The 19,006-nt window shown below is 48.0% G+C and overlaps 1 protein-coding gene across 3 annotated transcripts; it reads left to right on the forward strand.

Annotated features, from left to right (window-relative positions):
• Positions 1-211: 211 nt before the first annotated feature.
• Positions 212-18,908, forward strand: RASSF6 (Ras association domain family member 6). 3 transcript variants are annotated; one of them, XM_084204819.1, is made up of 11 exons: positions 212-320; positions 7,747-7,836; positions 11,361-11,439; positions 11,801-11,952; positions 13,718-13,809; positions 14,224-14,408; positions 14,504-14,605; positions 15,431-15,482; positions 15,958-16,076; positions 16,163-16,260; positions 16,963-18,908. In XM_084204819.1, the coding sequence occupies exons 2-11, from the start codon at positions 7,766-7,768 to the stop codon at positions 17,036-17,038; spliced, it is 1,026 nt and encodes a 341-aa protein (XP_084060945.1). In that variant the 5' UTR covers positions 212-320; positions 7,747-7,765; the 3' UTR covers positions 17,039-18,908. The 3 variants fall into 3 exon arrangements, with proteins under 3 accessions (XP_084060945.1, XP_084060943.1, XP_084060944.1); XM_084204818.1 differs by lacking the exon at positions 212-320 and adding an exon at positions 3,293-3,452; XM_084204817.1 differs by lacking the exons at positions 212-320; positions 7,747-7,836 and adding an exon at positions 3,224-3,452.
• The last annotated feature ends 98 nt before the right edge of the window (positions 18,909-19,006 follow it).

The following is a 19,006-nucleotide window of genomic DNA, read 5'->3' on the forward strand; positions in this document are numbered from 1 at the left end:
TGCGATGAGGCGGTGATTTTGCTCCGGGCTGAGCTCTAGTGGGCGTGACAAGCTGTATTGCTGCAGCTCTCTGGGACAGGGCAGTCCCCTCTGGCTCTGCCCTCTAGGATATTTTGTAGCTCCAGGCAGTAAAAATCCTGGCGTACCTCTATGAAGTCCTGTGCTATTACACGGATGACTCCATGGGCGTGGGTAGGCGATGACAGCCACGAGGCATGACTAAAGGTGTTGCAGATGCTCAGGTCATACCTGCCCAGACAGCAGTGGCTCATGAGGATAATAACAGTGAGACCTGCAAGCTGCTTTCCATGCAGGCAAAGGTCAGTGTTTGGTAAGCTGCAGCTCTTGGTGTGATATTTAAAACCATGGAGCTCTAGTGGGTGTGCTGCTGCCAACTTCAGCTCTACTTCTTTTCTAGTCCTTAAAAACTCGTGGCCCTCAAATCCACCAAATGCTGTGTGTGAGGGATTAAGGCCTATGGCAGTGCATAAGCCTTTGTGTGCTTTTCATTTTTGTGATATATTTCAGTATTTCAGCTACTATCTGTTACCCTCTTTCTGGTTTCTGTGCTTATCAGTTGTGGCTCCAGAACATGTCCTGGCACACAAGTACTGCTGTTGGCACCTGGCTGTGATGACAGAAAATAATCTTGCTAAGGAGTGGGAGGCCCTCTGAAGCCTAAAATCAGGTTTTAATTCCTTGGTTTGTTCCTATGATCATGCCACCCCTCTGGTAGCATTTGTAATGAGAATGAAAGAATTGATCACTTGTTTTTTGAGCTAAGTTCAGGTCTTTTCAGATGAGGCTCTCCTTTTGCATTTGAGCAGCTAGCTCAGAAAGTCCTGGACAATTTTTCTGTGCTTGAAGTTAATGAGTTGTCTAGAAAGAGGTGTTTGCAAACAGGATTAGGGATTTTCCTTCTCACTGCGAAACAAAGGAATACTTTGTGTTTATCCAAGTACTTCCACTGAAGTGCAGCACGTGTGTGTGATGCCACCATGGCAGCCTGCTTACTGTGATTGTCTACTACAAAAATAGAACAGGAATCTCTGTTTTTCCCGTTAGAGGTTCTCTCCTATCTTCAGCAGGGTGTTTGTTAATGGTTGGAGGCCAAGTTATGAACTAGCTCAACTCCAACCTCCAATTACTTATTAACCTAAAATTACTTAGTTATTAATCGTGCAAGGAGCAGAAGTGTAGCGCAGCCTATAAAGACTCCACGATCATCACATTCCCTGCCTGCTCTAAAGAAATTATTGTTACCCTTTCACAAAGAGGTGAAACAGTATTACCAAGTTGTGACTTGTTCATAGGTTTCCAGGGCATGCAAACTATGCTGATTATGAAAGACGAAAAAATAATTGTCTCTGTGCATTGATGATTGAATTTCTATGAAAGGGATCAAAGCCTTGTGTTTCTTGGAGCTGACAGTGAAGTAGTTCCTGCTCTGTGGCCCTGAGGACCTGTTTCCCCTCCCCATACCTGCTCCCAGCCTGCACTGACCAGTCCTTCCCAAGTACTCACCAGGTAATCATGTGTGATTCAGATGAGGTCAGAACTTGCCCAGTGGTAGGAAGAGTTCAAGGGTGAGAGGGAGAACTAGAAACAAAGCAGAGCCACGTTGCCCAGGCCAAGGTAAGGACCAACACACCTGGTGTTACTGGAGATGGGAACTGTAGGTTTCTATTACAGTTATGGGGTTCATTGCTTTATGGTATTAATTTCTTACTGAGACATCTTTGCATTAATCTAGGTACTTTGAGCACTGAGTTTTCAAAACTTGGTGATAAACTTTAAAAAAAAAAAAAAAACTAAAAAAAGCTATCCCTAGAAACCTGAGGTTTTGTTTGCTTTTTAAGTTGAAAGGTTTGGGCTCAGGATGAAGCCTGATTTATCCTTGGGAGAAAGGGAGGGTTAACATCACATTTTGCTCTTGTAAGCCAATTGTGTGGTCTTCAGCCATAAAAATTCCCGGGTACCTCCTGGTGCCCAACAGCTTCACGGTGTGAGTGTCCAGCGGGGTGGCAGACCTGTCAAAAACAGGTATTTGATGTTTTCTTAGGTTAGAGACTTGAGGGAGTCAGGCTGCTATTGCTCTCTGCTCCAGCTCTCTGATCCCAGAGCATCAGGCAGCACGCTCAAGTACCTGAAGCTGGGAGAGGAGAAACCAAGGCTCTGTTTTTATAGCAGTTGGGAAGCTGTGTGGGTTTGTGCTGACCCACTTGAGATGGAGCAGCTCCAGAGACTGAGCTTGGCACAAGGCTCCAAGCCCCAGCACAGAGCTTCCATGCTCTGGTGAGCTGAGTTAAAAGACCTTGCGTGCTGCTTCCCTCCTGTTTTCAGTGATTCTCAGTGTTGTGAATAGCAATTAAATCCTTGTGTCAATATTTGCAAGGGGCAAAGCCAGAAACTGCCACACAAACTTTAATCCCAAGCACCAGGCTTGCTGTGGTGTGTGTTTGGCAGTGTGTCCATCTCCGGACAGAAGTGTGCCACAGGATAGGATGTGATCAGGAATCAAACATTTCAATATTTGAGTCCGTTCTGCCTCTCCCTAACACAAATTATATAAAGCAAAAGGAACTTGATATGAATCAGTGCAATAAGATGGGTGTGAAGGCAAATTCAGGTTTGGTGTTTTTCATGCTCTTCTCTGTGGCCCAATAACTTCTTGTTTTGTGCTTGATCTGGTGAATGAACTATTTGCTGGAAACAGATGGGCAAACAGTAGGAATGGTGAAGGTGTGCCTTGGTTCAATTCTTTTTTCTAGCTTAAGCATCTGCTTATGCAATTTACTGCTGGGCAATTGAAGTAAGAGGCCGTGCTTTTCTTCTTACAGATGCAGCTCTTGTCCAGTAATGTTCATAAGGGTATTAAAAAGAACTGTGTGGGGTTAAGGGATCAAGCTGTGCTGTCACAATTTGCCATGACGTTCTGAACCCATGTGTCTACAGTGGGCCATGATCTGATGGGTTGTGCCAGTTATTCCCCCAAACACTGAGGATGGGCATGCACCTGAGGGAAAGCATGCTTTATCCCATGGGTTAGGAAACGGAGGAGGCTAAAGCCTAACAAGTGCTTTGGGCACCGGGAGTTTCACGGCCTGTCACCCGCCGATTCAAGGGAGTCGGCAGCTTGCCTCCCTTGGTCAAGGTAGTGATTAAAGCGTTAACCGGAGCCTCCTGGAGGTGGAACCGCGACTTAGGGCGGGCTCCTGTCAGCGCTTGGAGAAAGGAAAGTGGTAGGTAAATATTCCCGACGTGCACCGAGGTGCGGGGAGTGTCCCGGGCTTCCAGCGTTCCCGGTTTGTTAGGCAAAACAGCAATTAGCAGCCCGGAGGGTCCCGAGCAGCGGCGGAGGCGGCTGTCCGCGCTGCCATGCCCCTGTCGGGGCTCAGGGAAAGGCATGTGAGGCTCCTGCTGCGCCTCTCCGCCTCGGAACGCCCGGCCAGGTGAGTGCCAAGGACGGCCGGCGCTGTTCTCTCGGGGGAGGCGAGGTGCTTGCGAGGGGCTCCGGGCACACTGCTCCGGGGCACTGGGGTGCCGGGGGAAGGAGAAATGCCCGACAGGAGCTGCCAAAGTCTGCGTGAGCGCCAGCCGAGGCTGGGCGGGCACAGGTAGTGCCGCTGCTCGGCGTGGCCAGGAGCCCGCCGTGCCCTTCACTCGCTCCGGGAGGGATCGGGGAGCGCCGTCCGTGACCTTGTGCGCTCCTTTCGGCGGCGGGGAGCGGCCGTGGCGCTCGGCTGCGGGGACCAAGTTACTTCCCCTAAAACGGGGAAGCACGGCGTCCGAAAGGGATGGGTGCAAGCCCCGCTCTGGCGCTGCCCGAGGGGAGGGAGCGTGTGTGCGCGTCCTGCCTTGTGCCTGGGAAAGTTAAGGGGCCGTATTCACATAATCCAATTTACTGCTAGTTTTGTCAAATCCCATTCCGAGCCTGCCTGAGCAGAGGGTTTATGCTGTGATTTGTACTCAAGGCGTGCTCTTAATGCTCTGTACTGAGCGGCTAATTATTAAAATAAGGTGTGAAGAAATCTGAAAGCCCCAGAAAAAAACAAAGCCTTTTTTTTTTAGTGGTGAAAACACAGTTGCTCAGAATAAGTACTTTGTTTTAATTAGCACCTTTTTCTTTGGTGGAAGGGACAACTAACGTAAACGAAAAGAACAAAAAAGGGGAATGTGAAGTCCCACAACTAGAGTATGTGACTAGTAAAATTATTCTGCTGATACTGAGTTTATCTATCTGAGCAAATTTTAAATTCATCTTGATAGAAACCAAACTGGATTGAAAATTTGCTAAATACCAGCCACCTGTGAGCTTAGAAGATGACTCAGCTGGACATGGTGTTGTCCCTACGTACAAATTAGCCTATGTGCCTGTAGAGGGTAGCTGAGTGAACAAGCAGCTGAGCCTTGTGGTTTCTGTAAAAGACATGGAAGAGGTTTGCCCTATCCTGACTGCTGTGGGTTTGGAAGAGCTTTGGGAAGCACTGGGTTAAAATACCTAGGGGTCTTTGCTGAGCTTTGGGGTTTCAGTTTCTCTAGCAGGGGCAGAGGCTCTGCGTAGCGCACTGCACTCAGATATGGATGCACCAGAAAGCACATCCAGGCTCTTACACGAACTGAGCTGCTGCCTTGCTGCTCCTCTGGGCTCACTTCTGGATCCTGGGTGTCCCTCTCCTTCCAATCCTCCTCTGCAGCTGCCTTTTTTTATCCTTGTCTAAAAATCTGTGTAGCCATTTGCACTTAACTTCTGCTTTGTCATTCCTGCACTACAATGTCCCTGGTCTGTCCCCTTAAGTAAATGACTTAAATATCACTGGACTGAATAAAAGGGAGCAAGTCCTCATATCTGCCACTGCACTGACACTTGGACTTTTTCTTTGGGGAAAAAAAAAACATTTCAGGTAAGGTATGAATCTTACAGACAAGTACAGCTCATTGCCTTTGTTAGATTTGTCTTGTTCCCTGACGTGTTGATGCTCTTGCAGCTTTGAAATGTGCACCGGTCTGTTTTCCCTTTGCTTTTCCTTGACTCCTCCAACAGTTGCAGTCCTCCTCTAGAGATGCTCAGTTTGCAGCTCCCCCAGTTTTCATGTGCTCCTGACTTTCCCTTTGCTTTCCTTTCTTTCCTTCACTACGTATTTCAGGCTTCAGTCAATCTTCCTCCAAGCATTTGGTTTCTACTTGGCTGAGTCTCAGGCCAGCAGTTTAGCCCAGCCAAGATCCCACTTTGCAGGTGTAACCTATCTGAGGGAATTCTGCCCTTCTAGTCCAGTTTAACATAATGGTAAAGACACCTGTGTGATACCAAGTAAGTTCAGGAGACAACTTTGAATCAATGGCACAGGCAGATATGGCTGGAGTGGCTGGAAAATCAGCATGGTTTGGGTAGTTCAAATCAAAGGGAGCAGTGGAAAAGGCATTTCACTTCTGTTTGCTTCCTCAAAAGGACTACAGGGAAGTGGCATGGAAAGCAGCAGGATAGCAGGAGGTGATGGGAAATGTAGCAGCTTTGTGGATCTAGGGAGCGCCAGTGCAAACATCCTGGCATCTGTTGTGTCAGGCGCTGCCCTGGGGCAACCCACAGGTTTGGGTCTTGGCTAAAAACAAGCCAGAATGTGCCCGTGGGAAGGGTCCAGGGGGAAGTGTTTGGTGCAAGGCTGATGAGCACAGCAGGTCACCTAAGTGAGGAGAACAGTGAGAGCTGTGCTTCTCCCCCAGCCAGGGGAGAGAAGGCTCTGTCCTGGATATTGCGGCTGTGAGGGAGACAAAGGGAAAGGCGTTGGTGAAGAATTGTCCCCATCACCACCCACTCTTCCAGTTCCCTTTATTTTCAGCATTTTAATGGCACCTGGCTGATTTCAAATCTCTTTGGGGTGTTTAAGGCAAATAATTTACCAGGAGCCATCCACTGCGTAGGAAAACACAGCGTTCATCTCTTTTGTGTGCGTGTAAAGGTCACTTCTCTCCATGTGCAGAGATCAGCTTTTTCCCTCAGATGAATCATTTTAAGGCCAAATAGTGTAGAAAAGAGTGTGGCCACGAGCAGTGGAGCGGTGCTGGAGCTCTCCAGTGTCTCTGCTCTACAGTTAATAGAGGTGACTTGGCTATCCACTACTCTTAATGTGTTGTTTCCTGACAGATGCCAGGAAGCTGAGGTGTCTGTTCAGTTATTCAGGTGCCAAAGTACATAAACTCCTCTGTATCCTGCAAAAATGGCTTGAAATTACACTGACAGAGGCAGCTGCTTCACTTAGAGGTCTTAAGTAAATCCCATAAAATCAGATTTCAAGGTGTGGCCAGTGGTCACTGAAGTTGTTTCAGAGGGAAAACCCAAGCAGTGGTACACAGCAGTGTATTCCTCACACACAAACTCAGGTCTGTGCAGAAGTCCCTGGGCTTCTTTGGCTTGCAGGTATGGTTTTGTCTTCATGGATGTCACCCAAAGAACAAAGGGAGTGCTGCTCCTTTCAGTGAGCTCCTGATAGAGCACTGCTAGAAGCACACCAGCTGCTCAGGTAAAGCTCATTTTGGTAGCGCACCCTGGTTTTAGGGGTTATGAAATAACTTCCTGTATATTTTGTGGGTGAGGGTCATGGGTTTTATATGCAAAGCTTTTCATTTGTCCACATATGTTGTTTTTTGGAGGCTGTTCATCTAGGATTATGGAAAATAGGTGACATCTAAAAAAGCAGCTCAGTAGTGCAGTACACAGAGGTGAGGTGTTCACTCTTTGCCCAGCCTGTTCAAGGTTGAACGTTCCCTAAATCAGTTTTTGGAAGGCTGCTTGTCATGGGGACTATAGACAATCAACCACTTTGCAGACATCTTTGACCAGGCCCTGTCCAATGAAGTCTGAAATCAGATTCAAGTCAATCCCCTGGCATGAGGGACAATGGACATCGAGTGCTGTGAGCCAAATTTCCTCTGTCATCGGGCCCAAATAAGAGAAATGGAAGTGGAATGATCAAGTGCAGTCTTTGGAGATGTTGCTGCTTTTCACAGGATCCTCTGAGGTTTTTTTTCCCAGCCATGTGCGATGCCACTTGTTCAGTTACCTCCTCAGTCTTCCTTTTATTCTAGTACCTGAGGGTGAAGGAAAGAGCCTAGACTCCATAATTAAGTTTATTGAGGAATGCATTGTTGAAGTCTCGTGGCTCTGGCTCGTTGCCTGCATAACAGGCTTGAATCCCAGCGTGGAAACCTGCAAATTGTATTGCTACCTCCCTGAAATTACTGTCTTGTTCTCTCTTTGCTATTCCACTTGCTCTCTTGGTGATGCTGCCCATCACCCCTCCTTCCCTTGCCTAGTTTTAGGAATCTGGATGGGGTGCTTGGCAGAGTCCCAGTGTGTTTTGCTGTCCCTGGGTCATGCTCTGGCCATAGTGGACAGGTGGATCCTGGCCAGAACCTGGGCTGCTGTCTCAGACTGCTGGCAACTCGAGCGTAATCCTGGAGTTGAACGAGTCCTGAAGCTGCCTGAGAAAGTCCTGGTAGATGGAGTGCTTGGGATTTGAGGAACTGTTATATACTTGATGGAAATGGCTTATGGATTTTTTATCAGCAGTGGGAAATACTTGGGTTTTAAGGCTTAGTATGAAGGAGTCAAAATATGGTGTAGTGAGCCCTCAGCTTGAGTGTCCCAGCCTGTGTCACCTAGCCAACTCAAGCTTTGTCCCTGATTGCTATTCCATCTTGTGTAGTAGCAGCAGTGGATGCATTTACTCTTTTTCACCTTTTGCTTAGATTCATCTCTTCTGAGTGAATGAAGAAAGTGACTATGAAGGCACAGCATCTGCCTTCTGTTTTCATCAATGAAGAGAAATTCGTAACCAGGTAAATTATTAAAACCCTGAACATTTAATGAGTTTGCTGCTGCCTTTCAAGTTATTCCACATGTATTCCTTGACAGGGGATCCTGTAGACAGCTGAGTCTAGCCACAGCAATCCCTACCACTTAGTTTGAGCTGTCTACAGAGCAGAGTTGGCCTTCATGTGGCATTAAAACAACAGAGCATTAAGCCTTAGGCTCTGTGGTTTTTGTTCCTTAAGGAGACCAGCTCTTCTAGAGGATTCTGAAATAAAATTACAGGTTAGGGAAGAAGACCTTCCTGTCTTGGAGATCTGCTGGAATTGACCCTAAGTTCCAGAGCTGAGCTCAGCTTGTCTGCAGCTTGGGGTTTGGCAGCCCTGGATGGCAGGGTATCTGTGCAGGAACACTTTTGGGCTGCTAGCTCTCTGCTGTGGTCAGAGGAAGTGTCTCACCTACTTGTAGAAAAAGCCTGGAATTGCACTCTACCTGTCATTTGTGGGAAGCTTTTCCACAGGTCAGTCTCCCTGGGAGGAGTTTTTCCTACTGCTGCCCCAAACTCTGAGCCACCTGGCCTTTAGCCCCATCCCCTTTCTTAGGGGATTGTTTTTCCCCTGGTGACAAGAGCGCAGGAGCTGGAAGGAGAGCCTCTCTCCATTTCCATTGCTCTTGGTCTTCCCATGGGAAAGAAACTCCCTGTGGACTCAGCCAGGGATGGGTCTGCAATGGAATTTCTTGTGCTGCAGGAGAGGTTTGTTCCTGACTCCCGATGCTGTCCCGTGTGGCCTGGGCAAGGCTGTTTTCTCCCTTTCCAAGGAGTGCTGTCAGGGCTTTGTCCAGAGCACCCAGGCAGCAGATGCATCACTCCCTTTCTCTTCAAGAGTTGTTCCCTTTGTGCTGCTGCTAATTTGGGACGCAGTGCTTTTGTGCCAGAGGTATCTCATGTGTGTGAACTTGGCATGCAAAAGCCTTTGGAAATGTAGCAGGTGAACCCGAGTCTCTGGGCCTTTATTCCCCTATGAACTTGCCCGTTCACGTGGTGAAATGTGCGTCCCAGTTGAGACCTTTCTGCATGACAGCCATGGTTTCAGCTCTCTTCACCGTGCATCGAGGGAAATAGGTGTTTCGAGAACCACTGACATTCCATGCGCACTCAGGCTTGCTTCCAGTGCAATTTCCAGGCTGTCATCCCTCATCTCTGCCTTGAATCTGCTGTTACACTGCTTCTCTTCCAGCCCTATCCTGCAATCTTGCTGATGGGGCAAGCTTGCTGTTTGGGAATTGCACAATGGCTGGATCAAAAGGCTGACCAAAGGTTGTGGGATGATTTGGCTGGCTGAACTGCTGCGTCTCCAGCAAAACTGCCATAAATATTCAGGGATTCTGTGTAGGGCTTGGGCAGGAGAGAGCACAGGTGAGCTGTCCTGGCTTAGTGCTGCCAGAGAGCAGCCTGGGCTCTGTTGTGCTTCACCACCGGGGCACCTGACCTTGCAGCTCCTTTGCATCCTGCTTTTGCTGCTGAACAAAGTGGGGAATCTGCAGTGCACATTATGTTTTTGGGCTGAGTTGTTCTGCCGCTGTCTTGGCTTTGGTTTCTGCTAGTAGTTGTGTTTGGCTGTTGTCGCAATAGCTGCTGATTTTCCAGATGCCAAACTCAGCAGAGATGGCATCTCTCTCTAGGTTAGGGCAGCAGAAAGATGTGTTAGTGTAAGACTACTCCTGGAGCTAGGCTGGTGCACATATTCCCTTCTGGGGCAAAAAGAAGGAAAATGTTTTTTTCCTCTTATGTTTCTACTACACAAGGACAAACAAGTCAGAGGGAGTTGCTGTTAATCTCTCCCTCAGGGCTTTTCTAATTGCTTGTATGGTTTGTCACTGTTGGTTGCACTTTGGCAAGGCAGAAACCTGAAAGGTTTACTTATGCAAACTTCTGAGGAAGGTAATGGCAAGTTTTTCTAGATAAGGCAAGAAACTGTGTGGAAATCTCAAGAGCCTGCTCTGAGAAACAGAATCTGCTTTAGAGATGACCCTTACCACACCACTTACTGCTGTTAGTCTATGATTTTATTTGCCTTTGCAGTCAACATGGACTAAGAGTGTACCCCAAATCCTTATGTGTTTCTAATCCATCTTCTGGGAGCTCACCTTCCCAACTTCCTACTTGGAAAAAACCTGCGAGATAGCAGCTGTCAGTAAAATGATTGCCAAATGCTCTGAAGTACAGAGAGTTGAGTTTGAAGCACCTCTCGAGCAGGATCAGCAGGTCTGTGACAACATCTGTCAGACAGAGCTGCTTATCTGTCTCCTACTGCCTGGCAATCCTGAGTTGCATCTGGAGCTTGCCTGTGTACGTGGCCAAGGCGTGCTTCATCTTGCTCACCTGTATCCAGCATCACCAGAGCTGGGCTTGCATCTGGTTCATATCCAGACCTCCTTGCCTTCCCTTTTGTTGGGATGGCCTGGATGTGGTCCCTTGCAGAGACACAAAGAACCTGGAATGAGCTATCTCAACCCAGTGCAAAGAAGGGCTTTTGCCACCAGTATTCTGAGGATTTAGGAGCAAAGCAAGTTGAAGTAAATGTTGAAAGTCCTTGTTTAGAATCCAGTTGATAAAGCTAGTTAAAAATATTTTTCGTGTGTGGAACTGCAGTAACGTAAAGTAAATAATTTACGTCCACAGAATTAGCAGGGAATGCAATGAACCTTGAGTTTAGAGCTGCAGCCCCTGTCCTCATGTCACCTGCTAGGTAAAAGCCCAGTTGATCTTTTCCCTTCTCACCATGGGAAAAGGCTCTCTGAAGCAACAGCACACTGCCCTGTTTATTAAGTGGAGTTGTTCCCCATGGTTAACCACCTCTGCTGGTGGGAATTGCTTGCTTGAATTACAGTCTGAGCCATCCTTAAATGCTGTGGGGAAGAGTGTTTGATTCTCATGGCCTTGAAATGCATTTCTATTGATTCTGTCGTTGCTCAGCCCTCCACAGCCTGAGCTGCAGCTGGCTTTGTCTGCATGGCTCCTTGCTTGTTGGCAGAGGTTCTCTTCATCTCCTTCCTTTCTCCTCTCAGTAAAGACAGGGTGTGAAGCTGTTTTGTTTCAGGCAGAGGGAAATAGAAATGGTAGACATCCTGTAGGTGTTTAAAGACAGGAAAAGTATCTGAAGCAGTATGAGACCTGAATGGAAGCCATCATGCAGGGAAAACCAAGCACAGCCTAGTTAAAGCAACCTGCAGCATTGGTGCACGAGGATGTTGCTCTGTTTGCTTCCTCCTCATGCCTGCTACAAGGGTGCAAAGTACAAGCTATTCTGGGGCAGCATTATTAGGGTCATGGGAGACTGACTAATTAATTTCCTCTGGGTATTTAAAGGGCAACTTATGAGCAACCCAGTAACGTGGCACAACTTTTCTCTCAGAAAATGATGTATGGATCATTAATCAACCTATACAAGGATGCAGTGGGTAGCACAGTTCTGGGGCGTTACCCTGCCACATACCACCTGCATTTTACAGTGGTGTTAAAAATTATTTTTCATTGTAATCTTTATTCCAGAGAGCAGCTCAGTTCTCTTCTGAAGAATTACAACTCTTACTATTCAGATCAAGAGAATCTGCAACTGACATATAAACAGGTAAGGATTTAGGGGTGAGAAACCCCACTAACCTGGACATGGCAAATTAGCGCTCTCTTCTCCTCACAGCACTGGACTCCAGCTCCACTTGCTGTGGTGTTGTTATTGCATGACATGTTCCATTTAATGTAATAAACCAGAACTGGTTTCCTGAACTGATCAGGTCAGCTGCAGCTTTGGCTGTTTTGGAAATTGCTCAAAACTGAGGTTACATGTTCTTCCAAGTAAGCTGTGCCAGGGCTGTGTCAGCCTCGGTGATTTCATTGTATTCCTGTTACTTTGAGGGGAGACAGATTATTTGTAGTTGATCACTTTTACTCCATTATTGTGCAGCAGTGACTATTTCCCTGGTTTTCTCCAGCAAGAAGGAAGCTCCCCCTTCATTGAAGGAATCCTCTCAATTTTCTGGGGCGTGCGACACCCTATCCGACTGAAGATTCAGGATGAGAAGCAGATACCCTCTTTTGTCACCCTGAAGTCAACAGAGAATGTGGGCCTCTTCCCTAGTAAAAGGTAATGTATGGACTTCCCTAGGGAGGCTAGCCTTGCAAGGTAGCTCGTGTTGTGGCTTCAGAGGCTGTGGCTGGCTGCCCTGGATATCCCAGATTCCCCAAAGGCCGCGCTGGTCCCTGGACAGCAGAGCCTTGAGCAGCCTCTGCTGGGCAGGGAGGTGTGTCTTTGTGGCATCTGCTTTGGCCCTCAGCCTGAGGAGCTGGAGGAGGCTGCTCTTCCTCATGGGAACTGACAGTTCCTATACAAGGACTGGGAAATGGATGTGTATAAAAATCTAGGAAAAGAGCCAAACAAGCCCCCCGTGTTTCCATGCACCCTGATACGGGCAGCCCCTGGGAGGCCTCGTGCTGGTGCACACACTGGAGCATGCAGCCAGAATCTGCTGAGGGATTGTCTGTCCCAGCTTATGTGTGAGGTCTGGAACCATTGCTGCTCAGGTGAAGTTCAAATCAGACAGTGGATACTGGCTTTGTCTGTGCAAAATTTGGTGTAAAAATCTCTTAAAATGCCCACAGACCAGCTATTCCAGCTGCTGCCAATGGCATTTTATATCCCAGTGTGTTGTGCTCAGCTGGTACAGGTACTCAGTGTACTTTTCCTTTGTTTTGAATGCTGCTTCCCCTGCCTTGGTTGGTGAATTTGATGAGCTGATTCTGAATCTTGTAATGCAGAGGCAGAGCCAATGTTCACCCTGAATGACTCCCTGATAAATTGAGTATTGCAGAGTTTATTTTTCTAATGACTTATTGTCTTAGGTTGCATGTGGGGCATGTTGGAACTGAACTGGGGATTTAATTCTGCCACCTCTGCAGCTGTGGAGTTCCAGTAAAGTCCTCTTCCCCATCTCTGGCTGCTGAAATTCAGGGATGAATTTTGACAGGAGTAACTAGGAAAGAACCTGAGTTTTAGGCAAATCTGGCTCTCAGTTTACCTTGACCAGGTCTGCTGGTGTGGGGTGCACGTGGCCTGCAGGGCAGTTCTTGAAAACTTCTGGCTGGTGGAAATCTGTTTGCTAAAGTAAACACTCACTCATGATCCCAGAAACGTGGGGCTGCCCTGACATGCTTTAAGGTATGCAGAGCAGCTTGGCTGTCTGATCTTAAATGAACTTGGTAAATGTGTGGAACACAACCAAGATCTTGTTTGGCATGTAAATTGGGGGTAGCTGAATATTGCTGGGAATACATATATATATACACATATACATATGAAATTCAGTTTTAATATTGCACTACAAATTGGTTTGTTCTCAGTCAGAGCAGTAACTGGATAAAGACCTTATGCTGAGGAGTTTAGGCAATGATTTATGGAAATATTGACATCTGAAAGGCTGGATGGAACTTCCTGCTCCCATACACAGCTGGTTTGGACAGCACAAGGGACTGTGTGCCATTTAACCTGGGTAACAGACCTGTGATCTGTAACTATTAAACAACAATATGTGTGTTATGTGTGCCTGCCTGGTAGTCTGAGTGTGATTAATCCAGGATGTTGCTGTAAAACAGATCAGGAATTACTGCAAGTTGTTCAGGTTGTGTCCTGGTTGATGTTCAACAGGTTTTAAATTGGATGTGTTACATTTGGGATCCCTGGTCATACCGTATTTTAATATGATTTTGTTATGACTTAAACTGAAATTGCCATGCTGAAGTCTGCAAATTGAGCAGGGATAGGAATGCATGACATGACTCCTGGCCACAGGATCAGCTGCAGTCACTGAGTTAATGAGGAGCAGTCAGTGATAACTTGGTGTTTGGTCTTTCAGGGGGATGACTCGCTGGGGAGAGTTTGATGACCTCCACCACATCAGCGGGGATACTCTGAAATCTACTGAGGAGCAGCCAGAGCTCGAGCCAAGTTAGTGTCAGTGCTCTCAGCTAAACCAAAAATTCTGTGTTCTGTGACAGTGCAAAAGGCCTCCCACACGTCAGCCCTGCCCTGCCAGCCAAGGAAAATCTCTTTGCTCTGTGTAACGTGCTGCAAGCTGGGGAAGCACCCACCTAGGGCTGCTCAGGGCTGTGCAGGTGACTCACAGCCAGTGGCAATGAGCTGTGCTTTTATCCAAGAAATCATTCCCAAGGGAGCCAAACAGCAAACTGCAACCCCTGCAAGCAGCCTATTCTTCATCGTACGCCTCTGCCTCACTCCTTTCCTGCTCCACCCCCCCGGGAAATAACAAATAGTAAACAGTAAATAAAGCCCTTCCCCGAGAGCCTCCTTCCTCTGGGGGTGCTGTCAGCTGCCCACGACGTGTGGTTCTGTTCTGCCCAGGTTATCCATGCTATGAAAGTCACACACTCAGGTCCAGCAGGGAGCAGGAGCTCGACTGTGCCACCCTGCCCCGCACCTGCAGCGACGCCGCGGCCGTGCGCAGGAGGACCAAGCTCCCCACCATAACCAGGACAGAAGTGGAAACTCACAGGTTCTCCATCAATGGCCACTTCTACAACCACGAGGTAGGAAGTTTTAGGCTTGGCTTTGTCGCCTGAGGGACAGGGAGCCCTGCCCAGCGAGGCGTGCCTCACGCTCACGCCGCTCTTCTTGTTCCCAGACGTCGGTTTTCACTCCGGCCTTTGGGTCAGAAACCAAAATAAGAATCAACAGCCAGATGAGGACCAGACAAGTGATAGAGCAGCTGCTTCGGAAGTTCAAGGTAAGTCTGCCGGCAGGAGGAAGCGTGGCCGTGTCCTGGCAGCGTCCATTCGGATGTGCGCTCCAGCCCTGCGGGAAAGGTGGGAATAGCGGGGCAGGGATAGTGCATGGAGCAGAGTGCAGAGAGAGACCCCCGAGGAGCGGTATTAACCCTGGCAGTGCTGCAAATTTCTCAAATATCTTGTTTTGCATGGCTGCTTCGTGTTTAATTTATACTTTAATGGTCTTAAACTTCCCATTTAACTTGTCTAAAGACTTCACTATTGCAGAATTACTCTAGAAACTTCACTATTGGAGAATTACTTTGAGTAGTTAGTAAGATTCGTGAGTGTCTTGGAAGGAACACAGCTTTTAGGAGTAAAAAGGAAGGGGATCACAGAGCAGGGAGTAAAGCTGTAGGGAATAAATTGCAAAGTGTTCAAAAGCTCTGCTGGTTTCTGAATGTGGCTGTCAGGCATGAGGGTAGGTCACAGAGGTTTACCTTGATGGCAGCACAAGTAGCAGATGTACATGTGAGGGGAGAATAAGCTATAGGAAGCAGTTAAGGATGCTGCAAGGAAAGCTGGCAGGAAAGATCTGGGTTTCCAGTGCGTTACTGTTTTGGGCACACCAGGGTTAGGGCTGGCACAGGGACAGTGAACATGGCAGCACAGCTTTCTGTCTTACCCACCTCCAGCATCTTTAACTCTTGTACAGACAGGATCCCTGTCTCAGACTTTGATCCAAATCTCTGAGCTGAGACAGACCAGGAAAATGTTGTCAGAGGGAAGTACTGGGAAGGTCTGTGAGTCTGAATGGATTTTCTTTTTCTTCTTTTTTTTCACAGATAGAAAACAGCCCCCATGAATTTGCACTTTACGTTATCCATGCATCCGGAGGTAAGCCAGCCACTGCTGCCTGATCACTTCAGCTCTGACCATTCTCTGTGTGTGTGGAATGTGTCCCTTGGAGTAACAGGACTTGTGCCTTCTCAGGGACCCTTCAGAGATGTCTCCTCTGGAGAGGAAAAGCTGAATGATTGTGTGTGTTTCAGCTGACAGCTGTGCACTGCATATGCTGAGTTCAGAGTACTCACTGTTCACTGGAAACAGGTTACTTCCATGGCAGCTTACTCCTACTTTTCCAGGAAAGGGGAGATTTTATCTTCATCAATGGGAACACCTGAGAGAACTGGAGGGAGCTGGGGGAGAAGGTGTTTTAAATGGCAGCATATTAGGGACCTGTCAGGCAGTCTGGTAATTGCACTCAACTCAGGATGGGATCTGTGCCAGGAGAAATGGCTCCTGACTGCAGGGGGTAGATGGAGCCCCTGCAGGGTGTTCCACGTTTTGTGACACTGCTTATACATTCCAGAAAAGAAGCAGCTGAGGAGCAGAGATGTTCCCTTGCTGCACAGGCTGCTGCAGGGGCCCTCTGAGAAGGTTGCCAAGTTCTTTCTCATGGATGGGGACGTGGAAGAGATCAGCAGTGACGTATGTATATCCTCACTTCTCATAGCTCATGGAGTCTTTCTCAGTGACCACAGCTAGTAGTGCCTTCCTTGTCTTCTCCTTGTTAGGTGGCTCAGTACATTTCATTTCATCTTCCCTTTTTGGAATCCATTCTGCATAGAATAAATGAAGAGGAGGAGCAGGAGATTCAACAGACAACTGCAAGGTAAACAGACAGAAAATGAGGTGTCAGAGAGTCCAGGGCAATCTGTACAATTGTGGCCTGGCTAAGAGGAGAACATATGGGTGTAGCAGAGTGCAGGTAGAACACTGTCATGGGAAGGCTGGAGGGATTGGGAGGGTTTGTAATCCTTTCCCTCTCCTGCTGCTCTAAAAGATTCCATAATTAATACTGACTACACACACAGAGTGGGGACTCCAGAAAATTTGGACCCTCAGGGTGACTTCTCTTTGTTTTGTTTGCTGTCTGCTTCCTGAGCCTTTGACTGGCTGGGTCTGTACTTGCTGCTGTTCCCTTGGGAAGGGTAAATGCAGTGTCGCACACGGTACCGTTTTGGTTCTGTAGCATTTAGGCCACATCAGTGCCAGATGTCCCCCTAAAACTTGGGGTGAGTGACAGGAATCCCCCTGGCAGTAGCTCCAAATGCCCCACAGGTACGAGCCAGAGAAGCTCCCATATTTGTGAGCCTCTCCTGGATCCAGGAGCACTGAGAAGCTGCAGATCTGTTACTGCACGAAGGGCTGACAATCGTGTTGAACCAAGGTGCCGGGAAACATTTAGAAAATATTAGACTTGCCCGCGCTGGGAAAGCTGGACACGGCCACAAAAGTTGGAAATGGACCCACATGTGGCTGGAATTTGGGCTGAAAGTTTGCAGAGGTTATTTCAAAGCCTTCTCCCTCTCAGGTACAGAAGAGAGAAGAGGCTGATCCAGCAGCACCTGCGCAGTCGGAGCGCCCAGAAAACAGAGACCACGGTGTGATGGGACAGCCCTGGAGAGCGCTGGGAAGGCCCCTGGGAATGCCTGGACTGCTGGAGGGCAGTCCTGCTGCCTTCTGGGGCTGGGACTGAGCAGTGCCCCGTGGGAGAAGTCCCTCTTCACCATTAACCCCTGCAGCGCTGGGGTGCAGGCTGCAAGCACCCACAGAGATGCTCTGCATCACCCAAACTGCAGATGCTGGCTCTGACTTGGAACTTGGCAAAAAACTCCCCTGAAAAGCCCAAGGCTTTAAATCCTGCTGGTGTGTGACCTGGCACCGGGAGGCTGGCGTAGAAAAACACTGCAGTAACCAATGTGCTGATAGAAAATATGCAAACTAGGAATGTGGTTATCCCTCTGTTAAAGAAATATTGTGTTATATTAGCAGAAAGCTTTTCAGTAGAGCCAAGTGGCAGAAGATATTTATGTATTTAAGATTGCAGGTAGAATTTCCACTTAAGTTATAAAACATCCATGCAAGATGCCTGAAATCCACCGGCTTCAGGCTGGTGGATGCTGAAACCGCTTGAGCTTTGAGCTGCTGTTAGAGAAACACAACTGGGAACCCTCCCACTTAGGAGCTGCTCAGCTCTTAGCAATGACAGGGAATTTATTGCTGAAATACCTCGTGCACTGCCAGGTAAGAACTGACTGAACACTGTTGGCTGCTGAAAGGCATCTCAGTGCATTCTGTAGTGGGAATTGTTCAATGTTCTGTTTGACAGGGAAATGGAGAGGTGCTCAGTGAGGCTGCATGTCACAGCCACCGAGGGCTGGGCCCACGGCCTCCCCAGGGATGCAGCCTGGCTCCAGCCCAGCCCCAGGCAGGGCACAGCAGCCAGGTCCTGACACAGCTCTCAGGTCCTTCCTGGCTGAGCCGTGCTCCATGGTAGAGCCCCAGTTACAGAGGTGTAAATAAAATAAATCTGTGCCCAGCTCCTTGGCCTCCTGCATAGCTGGTTGTTTTGACCTGGTGTCTGTGACTTTGTCCTCAGCTGCCTTTGTTTCATGCAGGTGACAAATGCTTGTGAGGGAGGACAGGGATGTGCAGAACAGGTGGCCTAGAAATTGTATAGGGTAAATCAAATTGTAAAACTTGACACTGCTCGAAATCCTGTCACTGGGATGGGAATTTGGAAAGTAAAGGTCAAGGTGCTGATATTGATGCTCCTCAGGCTGCAGCAAGTGTGTTATTTCAAAGTACAGTTTATAATCCTGCCCAGGAGAAGGGGTAGGAACAAGGGAGCACAGAGGGCAGAAATAAAAATAATCCACGGTTAAGAGGTAGGAATTAAATAGGCCATTTTTGTCACCATCTGATGTTCAAGACTTGAATCCTTTTCAATTCTCTTGTCTTGCTGAATTGGGACTGAAAAGTTTAGGCAGACAGAAGTTTGGGGGTAGGACACAGAGCTGATGCTGTTGGCCAGGATTTCAGGGTGAGTGCAATCATGCTGTGACTCCTGTGGGGCCGGTTCTCTGTGAGTGCTGCGCTGTCTAAATCAACCATTTCTGACAAATACAGGCAGGAGAAGGGGAAGAATCTCTTCCAAGGTATTATGGCACACTCAAGGAACCACAGCAGGGACACACAGGTGACAGAGGAGATGGGGGTCACTCGGGTCTGGACACGAAGCCATCACCCACAGAAACAGCGATTACAGTCTATGTCTTACCTGGATTTGTGCATTTGGTCTCATTTGCACTCACACTTTATAAGCTTGGGATTTAAAATGCCTTTCTTTGTTCTGTATTTGGAATAATATTTGGGACAACATTTCCTACCAGAAGGTGGTGGCCACGGCCAAACCCTGAATTTCCATCACTTAGCTTACTGTTTCAGTGGATTTCCTTACGGGGAATCAGCCTCCCTCTGAAGTAAACGTGGTTTGTTGTCATTTGGTTTGCTTTAAATGCTCCCTAAGCTGTTTGTGTCACTTGTCCAGCGAGGACCTTCCCCTGAACTGCGCA

The sequence above is a fragment of the Fringilla coelebs genome (genome assembly GCF_963513975.1).
Source record: "Fringilla coelebs genome assembly, chromosome: 4".
Taxonomy (NCBI): Eukaryota; Metazoa; Chordata; class Aves; order Passeriformes; family Fringillidae; genus Fringilla; species Fringilla coelebs.